We start from the raw sequence: 26948 nt of genomic DNA on the forward strand, positions 1-26948 counted from the left end.
ATTCCCATTTAGAAATCAGGAGTAGGCCAGTCGGCCCTTTAATCCTGCTCCACCATCCAATATGATCATAGCTGATGTTCTACCTCAATGCTATATTTCTGCTTTCTCAGAGTACTCTTGTTGCCTTTAATATCTAAAGAATTATCATCTCTTTGATTAAGAGCTGATTGTGTAATGCGGCCTAATGTCTGCTTTGCATTTTCCCAGTTGCATTTTATCTTGTACAAAAACAAATTTGCTGAGGAGACAACAGAATTAACGTTTCAGGTCTGGTGACCTTTCCTCAGAACTGGACCCGAAACATTAACTCAGTTTTCTCCTCCACAGATGCTGCCAGACCTGCTGAGCTTTTCCAGCAACTTTGTTTTTGTTCCTGATTTACAGCACCCACAGTTCTTTTGGTTTTTATTTATCATTTTATCTTATGAGGCTTTGAATAGAGCTCAGACACCCATTTTAATGTGCAAACTGTATAGCATCAAAGCTTAATTAATAGGGGGTGTGAATGCATTAACCTCATGCAGTGAGTATTCTATGTAAAGATGAGGTGATCTTACAACAAAATTCAGAAAGTTTGCTCAACAATAATTTGTGAGAAATTAAAATGTGACCTAAATTGAATTCAGGCAATGGACTATTTCTTGTTTACTTGCTTTAGGGATGCATTGGTCATCAGCACTGTGAACTGCTTGACCAGTTTCATGTCTGGTTGTGTTATATTTACTGTCCTTGGCTACATGGCAGAAAAGAGGAATGAAGATGTGGCAGATGTGGCCAAAGACACCGGTAGGATGACATTACAATAATAATGTGCAAAATTCCAACAGTTCTAAAAGTTGATAACCAGTGACACTGGTGTGTTTCCCAAAATGTACAGTTTGAATCACTGTGTACCATTTTTTTTATTTAAAAGAGTCGTTTTTAATAGATTGAGGGCTCTGGTGAGAAAATAGTTTGTTAAGGAATGGGATACTTGAAACTTGCTTTCCTACCATTAAAAACTTGTGGTCTTTAAGCAATAGCATAAAGATATTAGACTATAAGATGCATGAGCAGGCATTGGCCATTCAGCCAATTGAGTTTGCTCCACAACTTAATGTTATTGTCTGATTTAATAATCCTTAACTCCACCTTCTTGCTCTATTCCAATTACTTTATTGATTAAAAGCCTATCTTAGCCTTTATTCGCCAAATGATCCAGCCTTAACAGCCCTATGCAGTAAAGAATGCCGCAGATTCAGTACTGTCGAAGGTAAGTTCTCCTCATTCTGTTTCAAATGGACAAGACTATGCCCTCTGGTGTTAGATTCTCCCAAAAGAGGATTCACTCCTTTCTCCATCTACTCTGTCAAGTGCCCTAAGAATCTTACATTTCAATAAGGTCCCCTGTCATTTTTCAAAATTCCAACGAGTATACGAGCTCAATATACTCAAGAAAGTCCTTCTATACTCGAAATCAACTTAGCTCTCCCTCCAATTTCAATCTCTCTTTCCTTAGATAAGGATCCAAAACTGTTTATAATATTCCAGGTCTGGTCTGACTAGTGTCATGTATAGTTTTAGCTACACCTTCCTACTTTTACACTCCATTGCCTTTGAAATAAAAGTCATCAGTCAAATAAATTTATCTATTACCTGCTGAACTTGCACGTTAGTTTTGTGTGACCTATGCACATGGACATACAAATTCTTTTGTGCTGCAGCTTTCTGCAGTCATTCCCCATTTAATTAATATTCAGCCTATCGATCTTCCTGCCAAAGTACACCACCTCACATTTCCCTACATTATATTCCATCATCTAACCTGCCTGTCATTGTAGACTCTTAGCATCACTCTAATAAATTCATCAGGCATAATAACCTTGTAACTGTTGGAAAATAGCAGGGATGGAGGCTCCAAGAAAGCTATCCCTTTGGACCCCATACCTGCCTTGCTATTCTGAGAAAGATCAACCCCTAGACTCTTCACAAACTGAAACCCAAAAGTGGTTCGGACAGAAGGTTGTTTCGAGGAGTTGTAATTCCTGGGCCCTAAACACGCTTACATTTGACAGCCATATATAGAAAATAATATTTTTATTTACAGTGTGCTCAGCTACCAATGAACAACTTTGCCAACTATGGTTCTGCTTTACTGAAAGTACTGTCACAAAACTAATTAAAAATCTATTGAGATAATGTATTTTAATATTTTTCAGCTAGATAGAAATCACATCTATAATATACCAGCATATGCATTATACGAAACAGCTAATTTTCACTGATGTAATTGCTAAGAGGAGCATAAAGGCAAATAAACCATTCCCATGAACCATGAGCTTTCAGTGTATTTACCTGAAAGAATTGCTGACTATAACAATATGGTAACTGAAAATTAAGAAAGAGGTTTCAAAATGTGAATGAAGCCATAGAATTTAGGGAAGGTGATGGCCTAGTGGTATTATCACTGGTCTGTTAATCCAGTGACGCAGATAATGTTCTGGGGACCCAGGTTCAAATCCTGCCACAGCTGATGGTGGAATTTGAATTCAGTTAAATATCTGGAATTAAGAAGTTATAGAATCATGGATAGTTATGATTATTTCCTTTAATATCTGATATTAAATAAACAATTACTGGGAATGATTGTCAGAAGGATAATTTAATCAATATATATATGGGTGGCACGGCGGCTCAGTGGTTAGCACTGCAGCCTCACAGCGCCAGGGACCCGGGTTCGATACCAGCCTCGGGTAACTGTCTGTGTGGAGTTTGCACATTCTCCCCGTGTCTGTGTGGGTTTCCTCCGGGTGCTCCGGTTTCCTCCCACGGTCCAAAGATGTGCAGGCTAGGTGGATTGGCCATGCTAAATTGCTTGTAGTGTTCAGGGGTGTGTGGGTTATAGGGGGAGGGGTCTGGGTGGGATGCTCCAAGGGGCGGTGTGGACTTGTTGGGCCGAAGGGCCTGTTTCCACACTGTAGGGAATCTTACATCTATATTACACAACAAGTCACTAACAAACAAGTTAAAATGATTGACTTTGGTTTGTTGCCAATATCAGAATTTATTTCAACTCATTCATAGGATGAGATCATGGCTGGCAAGCTAAGCATTTTGAGCTTGTTTCTAATTGCCCTTGTAATGGTAATGGCCAGCTGACTCTTTGAACAGCAGTGGTTCATGTGGTTCCGGAGTTCCTCACAAAGTTTGTTCAATGGTCAAGGTAGATAAACTGACAAACAATCCCAGGGTTTAATCAGACTCTAAAAATAAGTGAGCTGATGGTTACTCAGTTCGAAGAATTACAGTAACCCAGAAGCATTCTATGACTCTGTGACTGCCATGACAGTTGTAGGAATTATTTTTAAGTCAAGATCCTGAGACCAACACCCATTCATTAGAGGAAGAAGAGAGAAGTGATATTGGGCTAGAATGTAATATCCCAAGCACAGACGCTCCTAAAAACCATTGCATACAACACGCTATAATTTCTTCAGACCCAAACAGAAAAGTTGAAAAATTGATTCTAATAGCAATGCCCCCAAGAAAATCAACAACAAGATTGGAATTGTAGAATTAAAGCTGCAGTAAATGCCACAGTCACTTATATCATTGCAGAATGCCACTGGTGAGCTCAAAATCTGTGCAGTCAATCAATATTGAGAAATAATCGTGTTACTCTCATTGGGTGCATTTTGATATTTATTGTGGCAGTTTTGTGAATGCCAAGTCAGCCGAAATGATATTTCCTTGGTTGAAGTTGGTTGACTTAGCCTTAACCTACCATCCAAATGTGACTCTCTTATGTAAAACAGATTGTTAATCTTGCGGCATGTGGCTGTTAGTGCCTGTTTACACCTTTAGTAGCAAATCACAAGCATTGCAAATTATTTGAGCAACTGGAAATCTAAAGTCTCTAGTTTCCTTGTTATTTGCACAGCATCAACAGGAAATTGGTGGGAGTTGGGATGGGGGAGAGATATCAATCGAAGGGGTCACTGTTCCACCCAGTGAATTAAACAGACATGAGGCAGTGCATGAGGTAAATCATGTTACCACATTTTCAATTTGTGTAAGTGTCTGCCCATCTGCATAATCACTAAACGTCTGTTTTCAGTAAATCTGGAGCCAGGCAGTATCACGTCTCATTGGTTTTATTCAGTGGCCATTGGCCATGCTGCTCCCAATTTTCCACCTATTTATCTGTGGTGTATTCAAATTGTTGAGGTGCAACTTAACCATGCAGTATCAGACAGCACAATTACCTAATTATGGCATTTGTTGCTAATATCATGGGTCCACGGAATTCCAGGAGTTTATTTCAAATTGTGAGAGTACATATTATGCCAAGCCAACAGTGGAAGTTCAGCAGGATAAAACGTCTTACTAACAACTTTGACAATAAGATCTGAAGCTTTTGTTAAAATATTTACAGTATTTAAAAAGGATTTCTAATATATAACTCCTCTAAATTCAAAAGTGTAAAAATCTAATTTTATCACAATGTACATTATGGGATTCACCTTAAGTATTATAAATCTAAGGGTCTAAATAAATAGTTTGACAGTTTTATTATAAACCGTTTATCATCTCAGCAATGTCTGATTTAAATGCACCAACCAAACGCATGCACAGAATTTGGTGGACTCCAGCATTAACTGAGGGAATGCTATTCAAAGTATTTTCGGACTATCAGTCCAATCTTCAAGCCTCACTTACTAATTTGTGTATAAAACTAAGAACAATGAAAGTATGTAGTCTACTTACATGAGTTTGGTACCTTAGAAAGATGGAGTATATGCAAGAAGCTAGGATGTAAAGGGTTAAAGGAAGAAAATATTGACAGTATGTTATAATACCTGATGTTACCTTTCTCCTCCTAGGCCCCAGTCTACTTTTCATTACTTATGCAGAAGCAATCACCAATATGCCTGCATCCACATTTTTCGCTATAATATTTTTCCTAATGTTGATCACATTGGGCTTGGACAGTACGGTAAGCAAAAGATCATAGATCCTCTATTCTGATCACCTGCTGAAATTCTTTTCACCTCAACAATATTGAGTTGTTTCATATTTCAACACTCCAAACGGCGTCATGTTTGATAGAACTGCAAGTAGTAACATTTGTTGATAAATGTTTTCCACTCAGTCTGTTCACATTATGAGACACCTCTGGAGGAGGTGGGACTTGAAAACAAGGCCTCCTGGCTCAGAGGTAGGGACATTACCACTTCACCACATGGGGCCTAAACATTTGCCTGTATACTTGGATTTGCTCTGTGGGTTTATCTGTTATTAAATAAATACATATTCTGGTTTGAAAGAAAGGATGAAGTTTTACTGGCCTTGGATGGCAGATCTAGAGACCAGGGAAATTGGTCAAACACTGGACTCTTCATTTAGACAGCATCCTGATACAATCCCCTGGGAAGGGAAATTTCTCACAGATGGGAATGGCTGGATGCTAAACTGAGGAGGGCAGTCAATTTGAATGATCATTGGCACAATAAAGAGCGCTTTTGGTCTGGTCATTTGTACCTAACAGTGGCCAGTCAGCTTTTTGCCAGTGCAGAGACCCATTGCCCCCCACCAGCTGTCAGGAGCTGGCCCTCTGAGCAGCTTTCTGGCTTGGCCGTTTGAGATCAAGACTCTATGGTTCAGGAAGGGAGCTACTGGCCACAAACGATGCCACCCTCACCTTCACCCTGGCACACTGCTGGCACTGGAAGAGCTTCAGTTTCACCCGACATACCCTGCCGGCTTCACCCACATCAAAAGTTCACATCTCAGAAGATACCTGTAAGGTGGAAGTACTCTCACATTGTTTACACTGCCTTAGTGATGATCAGCTCTCTCAGTGGAGCTGGTATGGCTCAAGAGTAGCTGGTCAGTGATTGGGATGGTAATGTGGAAGGGCCATTGAGGTTCCTGATTGGCCACCTCCCCTATCTGCTGGCCTTTATCACCCCTCCTCCCCTCCCCCCATCCCCAGCAATATCAAGGACTAAGATTCAACCCACTGTGCTACCTACTCCAAAACCACCATGAGCTAAAGCCATTTAAAAATGCATACTCTTCCTTCTACACCATATTAAAGTTCTTTCAGAGCTAGTAGGAACTGCAGATGCTGGAGAATCTGAGATAACAAGGTGTAGAGCTGGATGAACACAGCAGGCCAAGCAGCATCAGAGGAGCAGGAAAGCTGATGTTTCGGGCCTCGATCCTTCTTCAGAATTGGGGAGGGGAAGGGGGCTCTGAAATAAACAGAGAGAGAGAGAGGGTGACATGGATAGAAGATGGATAAAGGAGAAGATAGGTGGAGAGGAGACAGACAGGTCAAAGAGGCAGTGTTGGAGTAAAGGTGAGTGTAGATGGGGAGGTAGGGAGGAGATAGTCAGTCCAGGGAGGATGGACAGGTCAACGGGCTAGGATGAGGTTAGTAGGTAGGAGATCAGAGTGGGCCTTGAGGTGGAAGGAGGGGATAGGTGGGAGAAAGGACAGGTTAGGGAGGCAGGGACGAGCTGGGCTGGTTTTGGGATGCAGACGGGGAAGGGGAGATTTTGAAGCTTATGAAGTCCACATTGATACCATTGGGCTGCAGGGTTCCCAAGTGGAATATGAGTTGCTGTTCCTGCAACCTTCGGGTGGCATCATTGTGGCACTGCAGGAGGCCCATGATGGACATGTTGTCTGTGGAATGGGAGGGGGAGTTAAAATGGTTTGCTATTGGGAGGTGCAGTTGTCTATTGCGAACCGAGCGTTGGTGTTCTACCACGCGGTCCCCAAGCTTCCGCTTTGTTTCTCCGATGTAGAGAAGGCCACATCGGGAACAGCGGATTCAGTATACCACATTGGCGGATGCGCAGGTGAACATCCGCTTGATGTGGAAAGTCTTCTTGAGGCCTGGGATGGGGGTGAGGGGGGAGGTGTAGGGGCAGGCGTAGCACTTCCTGCGGTTGTGGGGAAAAGTGCTGGGTGTGGTGGGGCAGAAGGAGAGTGCGAAGCGGACATGGGAGTCCCGGAGAGAGTGGTCCCTCCGGAAAGCAGATAAGGGTGGGGAGGGAAAAGGTTCTCACCATTTTTAATGAACTACATATCATCATCTTTCATTTGCAACAATATATGCAGGATTAATAGCAATAAAAACAGTGACAGTAAATTAATGGTTTCCATGTGAGTTTGAAAATTCATTGCGATATGAATATTCCTGTGAAATAGGAAGATTTTTGGTCAGATCCTCTGATTTTGTTCCTCAGTTTGCAGGCCTGGAAGGAGTGATAACAGCAGTACTAGATGAATATTCAGAGCTACTTCGAAAACGTCGTGAATGGTTTGTGCTGGGCCTGGTCATAGTCTGTTATTTGGGAGCTCTGAGCACCCTGACATATGTAAGTGCAAAGGTTTAACCTCAATCATTGTAAATTACATTTGGTTTCTGTCTCTCTCTTCTCATTACATTACAGCCTCCTTAATATGTGTTAATTTTAATCTCACTCTAATATTGGAATATATTTACTTTGGTGCTTTATGTTTTAATAAATTTGAGATGTGTAAACATAGTTTGTACTTTGCCTCTTTGCAGTTTACCTTTTGCAAAGTTACTAATAGTGGTACACACGAGGTGTTTCACCTGGTCCTTATCTAATAGCAAGTTAGTGTTTCATATCTTTGTTTCAGTGTCGCTAATTTTGTGACCACTTTTAACTAAATTAGCAGGGAAAGGGCCTGGGGGCAGGATCTAGGTAAGTTGATGTGGCCACAAGCCAGCACTGATATGATGTGCTGAATGACTTCTGTGCTGTTAATCCTTCTTTTGTTGCTCACATTTTTCAAAAGAAAAGCTGAAAACGAATAAAATTCATCCCTTACACAAACAAATATTTGAAGCAGAAGCAGCAAAGAGAGAAGGGGACAGCTTTGAAGTGCTAAAGCAGAGTGTCAACAGAGATGCAGTAGGCTGAATGGCCACCTGCACTGTAAATTTCTATTAAATAGAAATATTGCTTCAAAAAATCTTTTCTTGCTCTTATGTTAATTGAAAATTGGTGAAGTCAGCAGCTGTGAATTTATAATACAAAATGTGTTTGCCAGGCTGTGAGCCAATTTCCCTTCCACAATGGTTGAAAATGCCCTCGACCGCATCTCTTGCATTTCCCGCACCTCTGCCCTCACACCACCTCTCCACAATAACAACAAAGACAGAATTCCCCTTGTCCTCACGTATCGCCCCATCAACCTTCGGATTCAATACATCATTCTCCGCCACTTCCGCCACCTGCAATCTGACCCCACTACCAAGGATATATTTCCCTCCCCACCCCTATCTGCCTCCCAGATGGATCACTCTCTCCGCAACTCCCTCGGCCACTCCACACTCCCCACTAGCTCCACCACACCCAGCACTTCTCCCTGCAGCAGCACCTACCCCTACACCTCCCCCGTCACCCCCATCCCAGGCCTCAAGAAAACCTTCCATATTAAACAGATGTTCACCTGCACATCTGCTAATGTGGTATATTGTATCTGCACATCAGTGCTGGCTTGTTGCCACATCAACTTACCTAGATCCTGCCCCCAGGCCCTTTCCCTGCTAATTTAGTTAAAAGTGGTCACAAAATTAGCGACACTGAAACAAAGATATGAAACACTAACTTGCTATTAGATAAGGACCAGGTGAAACACCTCGTGTGTACCACTATTAGTAACTTAGCAAAAGGTAAACTGCAAAGAGGCAAAGTACAAGCTTTGTTTACACATCTCAAATTTATTAAAATTATATTGTGGCCTCCTCTACATCAGGGAAACCAAGCGGAGGCTTGGGGACCACTTTGTGAAACACCCACGCTTGGTTCATGACAAGCGACTACACCTCCCAGTTGCAAACCACTTCAACTCCTCCTCCCACTCATTGGACGACATGTCCATCCTGGGCAACGATGCCACCTCAAGGCTGGAGGATCAGCATCTCATATTCTGCCTGTATAAAGGTGGAACTTTAAAAGGACTTTACAAGCTTCAAAATCTCCTCACCCCCAACCTCATCGCAAGACCAGCTCAGCTCGTCCCCACCTCCTAAACCTGTCGTTTTTTTCTCCCACTTACCAGCCCCTCTCTTCTCAATGACCAACCCCCATCCCAATTCCATGCGTGCACTCACCTTTACTGGCTCCATCCCCCCCTCCTTGACCTGTCTGTCTTCTCTCTGTCTATCTCTTCTCCTGTCCAACTTCTATCTTCGCCTCCCTCTCTCTCTATTTATTTCAGAGCCCCCTTCCCCCCCCACCGCATTTCTGAAGAAGGATCTAGGCCTGAAACGTCAGCTTTCCTGTTCCTTTGATGCTGCTTGGCCTGCTGTGTTCATCCAGCTCCACACCTTGTTATCTCTGGAAGTTTGGGTGCACAGATTGTGTGCTAATTACCAAGGAAGTTTACAATTTCAATGGGCAAAGATCCAGTGTCTGGAACTCTCTGACAAAGCCCCAGCTCTGAATTAGAATTCGAAAATCAGAGGGGTTCTTAGTTACTTTAATAGATAGTCACACAATATGGTTGATGAATTTGAGTATTGCCGGAAAAAGAGGCACTTTGAAATCTGTCATGGTGCACATCAGGAAAATTTGCAAGAATACCAATCTGAGAGCGGAAACCAACACTAATGCTGCAGGAGAGGAGAGTGTTGATTGGTCGCCTACGCTTTGTCAAGTCATTGTTTATTCCGTCACCCGCTCATCAACCCGATTGTCAACCCTACTCCCTCACCCACGCTACCTCCATCTCAGTTGTATTCGAAGTGGCTTTGGGAGCCGTGAACAGTATTTCCTTACTGAAACATGGCAGTTATTGCCATGCAGCTTCTAGAAAGATCCGTTCCTTTGCTGCCTGTGTGATTTGCTTACTGTCACTATTGGGATTGTACTTGCATCAAAGTTGGGTCTGAAAATCCTGGAAAGATAAATAGGTAGCATTTTGTCTGATCTTAGTCTTAGAAGCGGGTTCTGAAGACTTGGGCTATTGGGAAAATAGAACGGAAACTTTGCATTCACAATAACAAGTGTCCGAAAGTTATTTTTTAAATATAATTTTGCTTTGTTTCACTGATGTAGGTTAATTCAAGCAGATTCTTTTAAACATGTAGCTACATTGTGCATCCCAGTTAAGTTAAACTTGCCAAAGCTCCATGCTATTTTCCTTGTTCAGAGGAATAAGATAGTTTAATCTGTAGACGGCTTTGACTCAACTACTCCCATTATAAGCAGATAATTTTAACTTGTAATGTTTGGGCAAAACCCAAGATTTAAATCCTTCCCAATTTTCTTCATCTCCACCCCATCCATTAAGTAGGTTACACAACTGCTTTTATTGAACAACATAATGTGAAGCAAACACTTTATTATTTAACTAGACTTGTTATAATGTTAATTCCATTTGTTGAACTAAATGATACTTGCTTATCTTTCTGACTCATTGTTTCTTGGCATGAGCAGAGAACTAAAGAAGGTTGTTCCTATATTTTAACTGGGCTAAAACTATTGACCTCCATCTATGTATACAATATAATCCAAATATTTTTTGGCATGGTAGGATTATCCTGGTTTTAGATATCAGAATCACAATTGTGCAAACAGAAAGAACCTTCCCAGATTTGTTGTACAGTGTAGCTCTACAAAGCTGCATTTTAATTCCTGGTGGTCCACTGATCAAATAAAATGATGAATTGAAAATGAACTTCTGTTCTCTATAACCTGAGATCTTGTCCACTCATTCGTGCTCTGTCTGGACAACCCTGAGAATTCATACACAATGTATTCATATTATTCTTTTTATTAATACCTCTGTCAGGCAAACCTTCTTCTCTGATCACTGTATGTAAATGTATGTATCTCTACATCTAACAAGTTTCAAGCACCTGTTTTTAATAATTCTGTACATTGGATTCTGCACTTTGTATGTGAGGGATCTGATGACCCTGCAAGTATTCTAGCCAATATTTATCCCATCACCAATATCATCCAAACAAATGATCTATTCATTACTTCCTTATGGTATTTTCCTGTACACAAATTAGCTGCCATGCTTATGCACTTGAAAAGTTTTTAATTGTCTGTAAAGCACATTGGGGTGCCTTCATGTTATGATAATGCTATGGGAATAAATGATTTATTTACATAATTTATTGTTAAAGTGTCTTGTACATTTATTTAAGAACATTTTGTGAGAAATTTAGGGAGTCAGGCTTTCTTCTAGCAAAAGAAAATTGATGCAATGATTTTTGATGCACTGTTGATTTTCTTGTATTGCTAAGCTGAATATGAGACAGTTCGTCAAGACTCCATATTGTGAATTCACATTTAGAGAATAATGGCAGTCTTGTGCCATTATCACTAGATTAAGTAACCAAGCTCAGGTTAATACTGTGTGGGCACGGTTTCAAATCTCGATGAAATTTAATTCAATTAATAAAATCTGGAATTGAAAGCTAGTCTCAGCAAAGGGTAACAATGACAGCTACAATCAGTTGCTGTTAAAATTGTATTCAGCTTTCATTCGGGGAAGGAAACCTGCCATTCTAACCCCATTTGTGACTCACCACAATGGCTCTTAACAGCCGTCTGAAATGGCAGAGTAAGTGATTCTGTTCAAGGGTATCTGGGGATGGGCAACAGTTGCTGGACTTACCAATGATGCTCACACCGCGTAATATATATATATTTTTAAATGACCATTCATTGTCATATGCTTCTGCTATTTCAGGGTGGAGCATTTGTGGTGAAGTTTTTTGAAGAATATGCTACTGGAGCTGCTATCATCGCTGTTGTTTTTCTAGAATCAATAGCAGTGTCTTGGTTTTATGGTAAGTGAATTTACACAGCAGAATCATATGCAACATTGTGGGAATTTGAATACAAGTTCGGTAAAAATAGATTGCTGAACATATTTCAGATCATTGTCCATTTGAGGAGTACACAATGTTCAAAACCTAAACAACTTTAATGGATTGTCCTTTTTAAAAACACATCATTTGATCATGTTACTCCTGGTGAGATTTTACAATATGTTGATCAGATTATTGCTTAAAATGATCCACTCCCACGATAAAAGATCTGAAAGAAAAACCTATTAAGAATGATCCCAAGTATAAAATTGATGTGATAGGGAAGAAACATGACTGAAGGCTCAGTACAGATCTTACCATTTATGGAGAAGCCCAAACTGGGAAGCACATATATGATATTTATTAAGGAGTCCAAAAAGGGCTCAACTTACACTTTCTTAACCAGACAGAATTAAGAATGTAATATTTGTAACCATATTTGCTCCAATTTTATTGGAGCTTGGTTAGAGTATGTGAGTAGTATTAGAGGTAGTATTGGAATATGGGAGCAGTTTTAGTTCTCCTTTATCTGACAAATGGTGTAATTGCCTTAGGTGAACTGCAATATATGTTCATCTGGCTTGTTCCTGGGATGGCAAGACTGTCCTATGAAGAGAGATTGGACAAACTTGGCATGTATTCTTCAGAATTTTGAAGAATGAGAGGTAATCTGATTGAAACCTACAAAATACTTAATTGGCTAGACAGGGTAGACACAGGGAAGACATTTCTGCCAAACCTGAACAATGTAAAAGTAAGGGGGATGCCACTTAGGTCTGAGGTGGGAAGGACTGTGAATCTTTGGAATTCTCTACCCCGATGGGCCATGGAATCTCTGTCTCTGAGTGTGTTTAAGATAGAGATCAATAGATTTCTGATTACCAATGGCATTCAGGAAGGATTATGACAAATAAGCAAGGGGTTATGCATTGAAAATGTTTGAGTATCCACTATGCTAATAGGATGGGTTGAATGGCTCACTTCTGTCCCTATCTTTCTATCTCGCAGTTGAGGCAAAAAGTATAAACGCATCAAGAGGAACCGAGTTCAGGGAAAAAGTATAAAGCAGGATATGTCAGCAGGGCTGGTTGGTGTGGAGTGGGAGGAGATTTTTTTGTGTAGTATATATACTGGAATGGACCAGTTGGGTCAAATGTCCACTTTCTGATATGTAAATTGTATATTAACTTGAGCTTTGCAGCTTTGAAAGAAGAGGTGGTGGGATCGCTGAAGTAGAAAAAATAATTACAGATTATTTGAAATAAATGTAAATTGGTGACAAACATATGGGAAGTCACCCCTGCCAACATTGACTGCATCAGTGTCTTTCTTATTTAGTGCCACCTTTGTTGAATTAGGAGCTTTTTGGGTGCTGGAATGATACAGGAAGTTCTGATAATTAATTATGAAGATTAATGTACAAAGCCATATATGTTCAGTGACCAAATTACATTCACACAACTCCTGAGTGCTCCATCCTGTAATTTCCACCTGAAAATTTTACTTAGTTTTGACCCCCTTGGAGGAAATGAACTAGTTATTAGAAGATCTTGTGATAAAAATTCAGTTGTTGTGCTCTCACATAGAATTACCAAGAGGGACTGTGTAAGTAAAGAGCTGCTGTATGTAGAGCTTCCATTTGTTTGAATTGATTCATACTCATTTTCTGTACTATTCTTACTACTTTAGGAATGAAACGTTTCTGCAGGGATGTTAAAGAAATGCTTGGCTTTAGCCCCGGCTGGTTCTGGCAGATATGCTGGTTTGCGATTAGCCCAATATTCCTACTGGTAAGATTAACCACGATGGCAATACTCCTTCAACTTATTACTGCTTTGATTGTATGATATCTAGTACTTTGGGTATGCATTTCAAGGCACAGGAAACTTACAACACGGTTGTAACAGCAATCAGATTAACATTTCCCCAGCATTGAAACAATAACACTAATCCTCAGCTTCAATAATGTAGCCTGCACTTGATCAGGGTGATCTTTCTGTTTCTGCACACTTTTGTCATATTGAACAAACACTCTGGTTAGTGGCAAATGTAAAACCAGATGTCTGCTATGTGTCCAATAGAATCAAAATGGGCTATTTAACATAAGATATAAAGGCTCTTTCATCTCCTTTGGATGGACCAAGGTGGAATATCAGTGTTAGAATGTGCTTCAGTACACAATCCCTGGAATTGACTGACCTTTAAAATCAAACAACCTTGGGGTCTTAGACACTCAAAATAGAACTCTTTGATAGCTGGCTTTTAGTATTTTCTCAATGTTTCTTGCTGCAAAATCACAGAATTGTTAGGGTGCAGAATGAAGCCATTCAGCCCTTTGTGTCTGCACTAACATTCCAGTCAGCATTCTGACTGAACACCGCCTTTTCCCCATTCCCTTGCACAATATTTCAATTGAAACAAACGTCCAATACCCTCTTGAATGCCTCAATTGAACTTGCCTGTCCCATATTTTCAGACAGTGCGTTCCAGACTGGGACCACTTGTGTGAAAATGCATTTAAATTGCACTTAGACTTCATTCATTTCTCAATCAATTTTCTGTTAACTTTATTTGTATGTTAAAATCAGACCACAAGACCATAAGATATAGGAGCAGAATTAGGCCATTTGGCCCAATAAGCTGGCTCCACTATTCAGTTATGGCTGATACATTGCTCAGTCCCATTCTCCTGCCATCTCCCCATAACCCTTCACCCCGTTACTGATTAAGAACTCAGCTATGACGGTCCTGAATACACTCAATGACTTGGCCTCCACAGCCTCGTGTGGCAGTGAGTTCCTCAAACTTCCCACTCTCTGGCTCAAGAAATTCCTCCTCATCTCACTCCTAAAGAATCATCCCTTCACTCTGAGGCTGTGCCCTCAGGTCCTTGTCTCTCCTCCTCATGGAAACATCTTCTCTGTCCTCACCTCTCAGTATTCTATAAGTTTCAATCAGATCCCCCCTCATCCTTCCAACCTCCATTGAGGAGACCCAGAGTCCTCAACCACACCTCATCTAACAGCCTCCATGATCGGGGTCATTCTTATAGACTTCCTCTGGAGCCTCTCCAAGGCCAGCACATCCTTCATTTGGTACGGGACCCAAAATTGCTCACAATATTCCTACTGTGTCTGACCAGAGCTTTTTACAGCCTCAGCAGTTCATCTCTGCTCTTCCATTCTAGCCCTCTTGAAATTAATGCTGATATTGCATTTGCCTACCTAACAGCGAACTGAACCTGCGTGTTAACCTTAACAGAATCCTGAACTAGGACTCCTAAGACCCTTTATGTTTCAGGTTTCTGAAGCCTTTCCCCATTTATAAACGTCCAAGCCTCTATTCTTCCTACCTAAGTATATAATCTCACGCTTTTCCAGTGTTGTATTCCATCTGCCACTTCTCTGCCCACCCTCCTACCCTGTCCATGTCCTTCTGCAGCCTCCTCAACATTACCTGTCCCTCCACTTATCTTTGTGTTATCTACAAACATGGCAACAGTGCCGTCAGTTTCTTTGTCTGCATTGTTAATAAATAAGGTGAACAGTCGTGGTCCCAACACTGAATCCCAGCTGCCATTCTGAAAAAGCATTTTTCCAGTCAGCCAAACATCTATCCATGCCAGTATCCTGCGCCCAACACCATGGGCTAATATCTTATTTAGCAGCCTCCTGTGTGGCATCTTGTCAAAAGCCTTCTGGAAATCCAACAGCTCACATAGACCAGCTCTCCTCTGTTAACTTGCTTGTTACTTCCTGCAAAGAATTCTAACAGATTCGTCAGGCATGACCTCCCCTTCACGAAGCAGTGCTGACTCAGTCCTATTTTAACATGCAAATCGCCCCATGCAGAGTTGAGAATGTTATTAATGGTACCGCCAATGATCAAACTAACATAAAAGATCCCTTAACAATTTGAAAGAAGAGCAGAAGATTTCTCCAGAATTCCAGGCCACGATTTGCTCCTTAATCAGTAGCACCAAAGGTCCTCTAGTCATTTATCTCATTGCTGTTTGTCATACTTTTCTGTATGCAAATTCACAGTAGTTTTCCCCTGTATTCCATTAGGAACTGTGCATCAATAAAATTCTTTTCTGATAGTGAAGAAGACAGATGCCTTGAAGTTGTGACAGGAACCTCCACAAATATAAGTAGTTCTTACTGTTGTAAACATATACCAAACTTCTTCTCCATGTGGATCACTTTCTGTTTGGCAGAAGGACGAGCTATCAATGGAATTTAAACTGATTTAATATGAAAATACTGTTGTGCAAGTATTATTTTCCAAATAGCATGGTGATTTTACTTGTTTGAAAGATTAATTAGTATTGGAAGGTTACATTATTGTCTGCGACTCCACCCATAGCTGGGAGTCAGTTTGCTGTACATCTGGTTGAATTACAGAGTGACATTAACAGTGTGGGTTCAATTAGCACAGCAGCTGACGTTGCCCCCATTTAAACCTCTCTACTAACCGGAGATGTGATGACTCTCAGGTTAAACCACTACCTGTCATCTCTCTCTGATGAGGACAGCCTAAGGACTATCTGCACCTATGGCAAACTTACCTTTACACGTGTCAAAAGAGCAACTTTGTTACTTAGTACAAAAGTGGAGAGCAGGAATTGGAAGTTAAAACATAATTAACACTTCCAATGGCCCCCTTTTAAAATCTTATAATAAAGATTATTATCAGCATCCTCTGTTTGGATCTTTTCCTGATGAGATTTTGTAATATATTTAAACTCAAGGGCTAGCATCAGTGAAACAGCTTAGGAGGAATACCAGCACCTTGCAATATGGGGAGGACTGAATTGACAAACTGTACATGAAACTGAACCCCCCACTGCACCACACAACCAGTCCAGCTCTTCCCCCCCACCCACTGCATCCCAAAACCAGTCCAACCTGTCTCTGCCTCCCTAACCGGTTCTTCCTCTCACCCATCCCTTCCTCCCACCCCAAGCCGCACCCCCATCTACCTACTAACCTCATCCCACCTCCTTGACCTGTCCGTCTTCCCTGGACTGACCTATCCCCTCCCTACCTCCCCACCTATCTTCTTTACTCTCCATCTTCGGTCCGCCTCCCCCTCTCTCCCTATTTATTCCAGTTCCCTCTCCCCATCCCCCTCTCTGATGAAGGGTCTAGGCCCGAAACGTCAGCTTTTGTGCTCCTGAGATGCTGCTTGGCCTGCTGTGTTCATCCAGCCTCACATTTTATTATCTTGGAATTCTCCAGCATCTGCAGTTCCCATTATCTCTTATCTATGAAACTGAACCTTGTGGGTTACTGATTGTTAATTGTCTTTGGATCATCAAATTCAACAAAATCTCCCAACCAGTTCCTTTAGTGATGCTGTTGATATTCATCATGTAAAAGAATGGTTTGTTGAAAATGCTCACTCTTTAAATAATGGAATTAAAGTATCTGTCTCAATATGACTTGATTTGCCCTTGAGTCCTTACACCTATGACACGACAACTTTGAAAAAATCTCAGCTTAAGGATGAGTGGACTTTATTTCAGCTGATCTCAAGTTTTGTTGTACTCTCTGCCTTAGCCTAAATCTACCCAGTTCTATCATGATTTAGTATCCTTTTCATAGCAGTTTATGGACATTACCATACAGAATTGCAGATGTTTTGTCTCAAGATTTTTTTAAACTGTGAATACATAAAACTAAGAGCAAAAAATGTCTAAAAATCATGTCAAATGTCTTGGAAGGGAATATTTCAAAACAAGATTTATTTGGCCGATTAAGAGTAGATATTTAACTTAAATGAACCTATTAAGTAAAGCCACTTCACAATAAGATGATAATGGTTTTAGATCCCAAGTTATCAGTTCATTATCTAAATACCACAACCATGAGTGAGATAAAGAAAATCGATTTATTGTTAAGTCAAGTGCATTATTTTTGTGACTGCAGTGTTACATTGCTAAAGATTTTAAGTTGATTCATAGCATAACACAAATTAGGTCTGCTGAAGTTTGTAGCATGAAAGGCTACATGCATTCGGTGGAAATATAGAAGTCCCATCAAATTAATATTAATATAAACAGAAGTAAAATTGTATTTATATGTATATACATTTATATTTCAGTTCAAATGGGCATTGGTTCCAATAAATCTGAGAAGCAAGCAATACCACCTTGACACCATTTAAGATGAACTGTTGCAGTGATTTGTACCCAATCTGCTGCTGCATTAATGAATAATAGTCACAGACACTTTATCATTTGTAAGAGGTCTTATGAGGAGAAAAATAAGCCATTGCTGAAAATAGAGATGTGTTGCCGAAGCTTTTCATTTTGCATTTATCAGGACAAATTAAAGAATGCCGAATGTTAAACAAATACCACAGGAGAAAACAGTAGTTAAACATTGCTCTGAAGAAAGCAACAGGTCACCAGCTCTGTATGCTCCTGCGTAAGATAAAAAGTGGTGCAAGGCTTGAACATATTCCTTTTGTTTGCAGAGAACAGGTACTTGTACACGAATTTATGTTGCTTCAAGCAAGAATAAATGAGCTACACTATGAGCTCAACGGATCATCCTAAATTGTTCATTGTTGCAGCTATTAGCACACTCAAGAATATTCAGCACTTGCTGCCTATTCATGGAATGATATCTAACACGTGGCATTTTCTTTGTATTTTACAAGCTTGAATTGTTTGAGTACAATTTGTACTCTTCCCATTACAAACATCTGAAGGAATACGCTAAATAAAAGGCTTTGGTAAAAGTCTTTTAAAGCAACATTCAAGCTCTGTACAACCAATTGTCCTTTCAGAAAAATTGGTGGTCAATTTTTGTCCATAAGAAGGACATATTCTTGATTGTGGAATGACATTGATACTCAAGGTAAAGAGTTACAAAGAGTAAAGATTATTTAACATAATTTCAAGTATAAAATGCTTTACCACAAATCATTAATCAAAGTTTTCAAAAACAAGAAAACATTGTTCAAGCTTCCTGAGTTTTACTAAAAACACAATTTGGAGATAAATTAAAGGGAAAAGTGTTGAACAAGTAAATTAAGTTTATTGCTAGACTGTTGTGACAAAATTTTTTTTGAATTTGGAGTTTTGGAGTTAATGGTGCAAATTGAAAGACTCTTGGGGAAACTTTGAATGACCATCAACCCATGTTACGTCTGACCTGGGAGTGTTTAATGCAAATTCAGTACATCTCCACTCATACTTAAATGGCTGATACTTTTGTCATCTCTAATTTGTATAATGCTTAACAGCATTATTGAACTTCGCAATAAACAACTCTTTGGCATCACTGAAAAAGGAGATATAGAGGGTGTTGTAAATCTATTTATATTTGATTGTTTCTCTTATTGTTAACAACAGCTGTCCTATTTTTCAACAGTTCATCATTGGCAGTTTCCTGTCAGCTCCTCTCGAGCTTAAGCTCTTTAATTATACATATCCCTATTGGACTGCAGTAGTTGGCTACTGCGTTGGTACTTCATCATTTATCTGTGTTCCGTCCTACATGGTTTACAAAATTATAATTACACCAGGAACATTTAAACAGGTAAGTGGCAGATGTTCAAGTAAGTCTTTACACTCTGTTTTAGTGACTAGGTGGGGGTAGCACGATCCTGGAAAGCAAACAATGTTCAGATTATTCCAAGAAAACTATGCAAGTGTCACAGATTGTTTGAACTTGCTGATTCATTTGTGTATTTTTAGAAGTGTGTTTGATGTCTTCTCATTGTTTAAGTGTAGGAGAAATTTGTATTTAGCTTCCTGTTCTTTTTCTGCCAATTTTCTCATCTGTTTTGGGTAAGATTTTTTTAATGCCGGGCTAAAAGCTCCAGAGGCTTAAACACCCTGCAATAAAACTTACCCTTTTTACATTCGTGGTAGCCCCATAATTGTGAGGGAAACTCGGTCAGTGGGAGTTCTGAATTGCCTGTCCTTCACAATTTCAGGCCTTCAGTATGAACCTAAACAAATCTGGCAGTTAAAAAATAAAGTTAAAAGTGCAAAGCCCAGAGTGCTGCACGTCACCAAATTGTAGGCAGTAAAAACCTATTAAACTGTAATTGGCAGCACAGCTGAACCCATTCCTGCCCTGACACAAATAATGTAGATTGTTCTGGAAAGAGTCGCTGGAAAGCATCACTGGAAAGCATTAAGAAGCAGAAACATGAGCTGATTATTCCATTCCAGGGGGAAGAGAGAGACAGAGACAGACAGGCTGCAGAGGCCCAGGCTAATGCTCTGGGGACAATTTCAGACCCTGTCACAGCAGCTGGTGCTATTTTAGTTCAGTTAATATAAAGTTAATCCCAGTAATGATGTCCGTGACAACTATTACTCATTGTTATAAAAACTCATCTGCTTTGCTAATGTCCTTTAGGGAAGGAAACCTGCCTTCCTTATCCTGTTTGGCCTAAAGTACAGCTCAGATCCATGGACATCTGGGTTGACTCTTAAATGCCTGAAGAAATTGCCTAGCAAGCTACTCAATTCATGAGAAGTTAGGGATGGGTAAAAAACACCAACCTTACCAGTGAAATCTCCATCCCATGAAAGAACGATTAAAGTCAGGAACAAAAAATGAAATTACCAAAACCAAGATCCTGGCTGAGATGAATGAATTCAGCACAGATCAAATATTGTAGTAGGGAACATCCTGGGGGTTTCCTTGTTGCGCACTTACCTTGGGTGTTGTTTTAGTTCAGTTGGCAGACTCCTGCCTTTGAGTCATGTCACTATAGTTTTAAGGCTCATTCCAGACCTATTAACATGGAACTGACTCACTACGCAATAATTGCAGCAAGCACAGGGGCAGCTAGCCAGGGAACTTCACACTACCCACTGGCATGCTGGCTCCCTGGTTTCATCCTATTCCTAGGCTACTTTCACAGATGCAAGGTGGACAAATTGCAGGTCATCTGCCCTCTGTCTTTCACCTTGGGAGGCAAGCGTTTGCTTCATTAGTGCTGCTTTGGGAACCCTCTTAACATTTTTAAATGGAAGATGAGCCTAGGAGAGAATCACAGTTGGTCACCTTTCTCACAAAATGCAGGCTTCTGATGCCGCTTTGAGCTGGGCAGTGGGGTCGAGAGACCCTTGGCCAAAATCTTGGTGATAATCTTGCTTTCAATCTTGCTTTCCTCCTTCAATCAAAACCACAGCAATTTCATTGTGATTTATTTGTTGAGGTGAACAATCAGACTAATGGTTTAATAGTTACATACAAGGAACCCAACTTTCTAGCCAATAAAATGATCATGTCATGAAATCATTGTGCTCATTAGAGAAATGAATTATGTCGATATTATAAGTGACTGTTGCAAGTTTTCATGGGTCATTGATAGCAGTTTTTACCCTTTAGTATTCACAGCAATCGTGCTTCTTTCCCAAAAGGAGTTAATACATATCAGAGTGATGTTCCACTGAAAGTAGTGTGCCTAAGATACCATGCTGAAGTGCCTACTTTTAGTATATTTAATTCTAGGTATGATATCAGTCTATTCAGTTCTGTCCTCAACCAATGTTGGCAAACAGCTGATACATTTTACTGCCACTGGATTGCAGTCAAGATTTTTTCACTTCCCCATGCCTCTGGGGACAATTTGAAGATCTAATTGACTCCAATAAGGATTAAGCTAAACTTCTGAACTGTGTCGTTCAACATCACAGATAGCTATTCATTTCTCCACTTTTGGGACGAATTAGTGTGTGTTCTGCCCTGTAATTTCAGGTTATATTCTTAAAACTTCTACTACAAAGCATTTAGTTTTTGAAGCAACCTGCCTAGGCACATTTTCTTCTATATTCAATTAAGGGATCGAAGCATGACTACATTTATTGCCCGTCCCTAATTGGCTCAGAGAACCATACCAATTTAACCATATTTTGTGATGTAGAGATGAAGTTGTTGGCTCATGAACACACAGATACAGTACAGGATGTGTTGCCATGTGAAGGTTTAGTGTGTGCAGAATGGTTGCAGTTTTTATTGGACTCTTATCGGGCAAACACCTGTAAAACTGAAAAAGCACTAATGTAGATTACATTATAGTGCTATACAGCTGGTGTTCCATTATAATTTCATGACAATGCAAGAAAGGTAAATTTCTTTGTTTTGTAAGTATGAATCTGTAATTTGCACCATGTTGATTCATACAGTGGCTTTTTAATTGTATACCAAAGAAATAATTTGTAATGACTTACTTAAAACTTACCTTCTAACAGCGAATTTTGAGAAGTATCACTCCAGAAGTTGAAGAAAATGAAACTCCTAATTCTGGTGTCCACCTGAATTCCGTCTGATACAACCATGAGTGCTCTTAACTTCCTGGACTGACTGCTAAGATCAGTCAATGGTATTTGAGAGGTCAAAATCATGAGCCAAATTATAGACATGAGGAGACAGATCAATCCTCAAAAAGCAGCTTAATGATGTCAGTATTCCCTCCCAGTTCTTTAGACTTTTGCTGTTCTACTGGGGTCATTGTATATTCTTGGCCCCACACACACACATACACATACACATACACAGAAGCTCAATGGTAAAAGTCAGCAAAAAGGTATTCCTTTTTATGTCTACAGAACATTATGCTACACATTGTTTTTATAATGAATGAATACTAGTGACTGGAGACTGTTGCTATGTCCTAAAATGATGCATTTTGTGTATTTTGAAGCAATGGGTATTGTAATTAAAGGCAAGCAATTTATTGTTAAATTACATCAGAATTTTTTATGACCAAGCTGCCAAAGCAACATTTCAAAGATAATTGGAAACTTGATTTTTAACATAAGATGGAGTTTGGATCAGTTATTAAAGGTTATATGAAGTCATTATGATTAGCTTGCGCATTTGTTCAAAAGTGTAAAATGTTGACTTTTAGTCCAAGTGTAGTCCTGAATCTGATTTTTTTGTTGTGTTTGATGGAATACTTCACATCTATGTTCAGGTGCCTTATTCACTGTATTCCATATTTCAATACTAAGTCATTGCTTTTATATTTTAAACAAAAATTGCAGATAAATGGGAAATAAAGTCACCAAAATGAAGCGCTAACTGGAATAGTAAACATTATTTTTTTGTACATAATTATTTTAAATGATCTGTTTTAAATGCATGATTATAATTTTTATAAAACTTTTTTTAATTTTAAAAAGCTTCAAAACTCACTTAGGTAGTGTTCTTCAAAATTAATGTGGTGGTTACCCTGGACTTTGTAGTCAAGTAACAACTTGAAATGTTGAAAGTTGAACGGGCATCCACTGACAAGATTGTTGTGATTCAAACTACATCCAGATGTAGTACAGATGACTGAGCTGCTAATTTTGATACAAATACGTCTGTGTGGCATTTTTACTGAATATACTGATGCTACAGCTGCTGTTCTCAACTTATAAAGTGGCCTGTAGTATTTGAGTCAAGTTTGGTCAAGTTATGACGAAAACTTAAGTTCATTGTGTTTTACCCCAGCTTTGTAAAAAGAGAATTGCACAGTGCAAGAAAAAAAGTTCATCTTGATTTGGAAGTCCAATTCTTTCTTCGTTCAAGATTTCTTTTGCAAATAAAGGAAACCTACGAGACCATTTACCTTGCAGTTACCACTTTACATTGGGTCATGAAATAAAATGTGTTGTACCCAGACACATTAAAAGGCATCATCAATCATTCACGTAATTGTTCTGGCAACATTCATCACTATGTCCATAAAAAGTCACTGCTACATAATTCAGTAAATTAACAAGACATTAATTGATTACTGTTAGTCAGAGCTCATGTCTTTTATTCTCTGTGATGCTGTTGGCTCAGCTCTCAAGTGGGACTGATTAGCAAAGTTATTTTCCTATAATCATGTAAAATGTTGGCACAGCATCTGACCATGCAGATTTCATTTCTTCTAATCAAAGCACTACTGAACTACTATAAACATAAATATTGAAAACTTCATTTTTAAAAATGGTCAGACCAAATTATTTTGTCCTGAAGTCGATTAATTGAAACTGTTTTGATTGCAACAAAGAAGAAACATTTTCCCAATAGCAACAAATATTTTGACATTTTATCCTCAGATGGTTATTACTTTATTGTACAGCTAGGGAGGATTGTAGCCAATTCATTCAATCTCCCTTGCTGTTGCTTCTGCCAAAAGAAACCAGTTAACAACACAGTAAGAATAAACAAATTTTAAAATAGAAAATATTTTTTACTAAAACAAAGTAAGAACAATCCTGCGTCAAACAAGACACTCAAAAGTGACCCATATTAACCAATCTGAAAGTGAATTTATAAAGGTGAAGTTGTTCCCTTAACACAAAATGTTTTTAATGATTTAATATATTGTTCACTGGACTGTGTTGTTCAATTGAAATTATTAGTTAAGAATCTAATTAATCAACTTAAATTAAGACCCAGTAGATGAATGGGTCCAGCCCATTAAAACAATAATGCAAATAACAACACACAGATTTGGACAGGAATGGGTCATTAGGCTCCACTAACCTGCTTTGCCATTTAATAACATAACTGCTGATCTGCTTGCGGCCTCAACTCTATATTCCCACGCAGTATTAGTAACCATAGGCACCCTTATCTAATGCTGCCTCTGAAGTATTCAATGATGTATGCAGTGCACCAAAGCACTCCATCCACTGGACTGTGAATTAACTAAACAATTAACTAAAGCACAGAGATTAACCCCTGAAAATGTACTGCTTTGTTTGCGAAGTAACTACCTCTGCCTCTCCCACAAGCAAAAGAATTGGGGAAGTTTAAAGAATCCATTCCTGCTGGATTAAATTCCAATTGATCTCATTCCTTTTTTCCCAAATCTGCTTTTGCTACTTGGATAACCATTGCCACCATTCAGGGCACAATGAGCCAGACCATTTAAGCCATCAATAAGAAAGGTACAATTCCATTCCTTGTTACTGTGGTCTTTTCCTTTGGCTGGGGTGGGGTCTAGAACTTGGGGACACAATTGCATTTATGGCTGATAAGGAATCGCTTCATGCAAAGAGTGGTTAATTTTGGAATTGTCTACTTTTTTCTGCAAACCGATTCTTGTACAATTTAGGCAATAACTGTGTTTTGGAAAATCAGCCAAAGTCCCTCAATGGCAATATATTTATCATTTAAGTGAACTAGTCATGAACATTCCTATGTACTTAACTGTACAAGCAGGAATAAAGCACTTCAAATCAAATAACGTAATGGCAAGTAAGCTCAAGTACATTATCCCTTTCACAACTGGAATTATGGGCTAGAGAGCCCTTCAGCCATCTCTTGCAAATGTTAGATATACTACAAGCACAGGTAGTGCATGGAGAATTAAATCATTTTTATCCATTGATCACACAGTTAAACAGTTCCAGGGTATAACAGGAGGCCCCTCTTGCAACATTTATAATGGGATTTTTCAGGTAAACAGATTTTAAGGGTGTTAACATGGTGCCATAAAAGGATTCAGAAGTTAGTTGTAAATCATGACAATACCTGCCTGTTTTATCATTATATTATGAGGGCATTTTCTGTTATCTACACAGATGCACTTCCTTTAGCAATGGACTATTAACCTTTATTCCCTTACTCAGCACAGGGATAAGTGCCTGTAGTTGACTAGCTTTCGCAGTTCAGTCCTAATTAACAATATGTTTTTCATCATGTTGGGTTATCAACAAAACATTCCACGATATAAGAACCAGACACATAGAAAATCTGAGTTTAAACTGGGACTAATAAACTGGCTTTAGATCAAGTTGTCGGATTGATGGCTGATAAACTAATGTAACATTATCTTATGCTGATTATGATTCCAATAACATTCCAGTCATTTGAAAAAGTACTTGGAATTTGCTGCACATTAAAGAGATAATTAACTGCTCTTTAGAGTGCACACAGCTTCATTCACTTCTGTCTTTGAGTACAGTATTTTCATATTTGTGAGGTTGCTTATGCAACTGCCAATGTATTGAAGCCATTTTTGTATGTCTTCTGTATTTCTTGCTCAAGTCTGTACATTTATTGACTGTGTCAGTTATGTGTTACTGTCTAATGTTTTCGTCCAGCTTTTGTATGTTGCAAATTATATTTCTAAATTGTTGTGGTAATTATATCTTGCAATGTGTACCTGCAGTTATTATTATTTTACATGATTAAATAAAAATTTATTATTTCCATTAACTAGAGTAATGACTTAATAAATTTGTAAGGAGGCAAAAATATTCCATGCTCATCTAGTTGCTTCCTGACCAATCATAATGTTCTTTTATGGCATCATATAAAGTAATGATTTTTCCTTTTGTTTTTGAAAACAAGAATAAAATAAATAATATTTTAAATATCCTATTTTAAAACATTCAAAAATCAATTCATTTTCCTGAAAGTTGGAGAGATTTTGTGAAGGACAAAGTTAATCCTGTGACAAAATGAAAATCTTGACCCCCAGACAAGCTGATGAGTAAGACAGCAATACTGTTGGTAAGACAAGGATAAAGAAATATCAGTAAACTACTCTATCAATAAAGACAAGTTGCTCCATCAACAAGGCTTCCATTATGAGCTGTCCAGGTTTAGTTGTTTGTTGTGTTCAAGAGAGATCATTATTTTTATAGAACAAGAAAGAAATCCTGCTCTTTGAGGGAATTACTTTCATTTTGTAAATTGTTGTTCCAAAACAAAACAGAAGAAAAGCCACAGCACATTATTTTCATATTTCAAAACAAATCATATCCATCTGTACAGAAGGCAGAAGGTTGCAATGTGATTAATTCACTGACAATCCTTTCCAGAACTGTATTAATGTACTGGAGTGCGATACCCCAATCATGAATCCAGAATTTATATTTCAGTCTACATAAAAAAAAAAGTATTACGGCATGACATAGAATCACAAACACTACATATTTACTTTTTTTTAAAGCTACTTTGCAACAGTGAGAGCCTTTTTCCTGGGTTGGAGATGGCTAGCACGAGGGGACATAGCTTTAAATTGAGGGGTGATAGATATAGGACAGATGTCAGAGGTAGGTTCTTTACTCAGAGAGAGTAGTAAGGACGTGGAACGCCCTGCCTGCAACAGTAGTAGACTCGCCAAGTTT

General features: G+C 39.1%; 1 protein-coding gene across 3 annotated transcripts in view; it reads left to right on the forward strand.

Moving 5' to 3' along the window:
* slc6a4a (solute carrier family 6 member 4a) overlaps nucleotides 1-22444 on the forward strand; it is a 71704-nt gene extending 49260 nt beyond the window's left edge. For 2 of the 3 annotated variants that reach the window (XM_048557114.2, XM_048557115.2), the window contains 7 exons: nucleotides 659-786; nucleotides 4863-4975; nucleotides 7239-7370; nucleotides 11734-11833; nucleotides 13544-13644; nucleotides 19237-19404; nucleotides 22080-22444. In XM_048557114.2, the coding sequence (XP_048413071.2) occupies nucleotides 659-786; nucleotides 4863-4975; nucleotides 7239-7370; nucleotides 11734-11833; nucleotides 13544-13644; nucleotides 19237-19404; nucleotides 22080-22157 (820 nt within the window). In that variant the 3' untranslated portion in view covers nucleotides 22158-22444. Of the gene's footprint in view, nucleotides 1-658; nucleotides 787-4862; nucleotides 4976-7238; nucleotides 7371-11733; nucleotides 11834-13543; nucleotides 13645-18180; nucleotides 18342-19236; nucleotides 19405-22079 lie in introns of those variants that run through there. The other variant, XR_007250049.2, reaches the window with a different exon arrangement.
* The last annotated feature ends 4504 nt before the right edge of the window (nucleotides 22445-26948 follow it).

Source organism: Stegostoma tigrinum, chromosome 27 (assembly GCF_030684315.1).
Source record: "Stegostoma tigrinum isolate sSteTig4 chromosome 27, sSteTig4.hap1, whole genome shotgun sequence".
In the NCBI taxonomy this organism is placed as follows: Eukaryota; Metazoa; Chordata; class Chondrichthyes; order Orectolobiformes; family Stegostomatidae; genus Stegostoma; species Stegostoma tigrinum.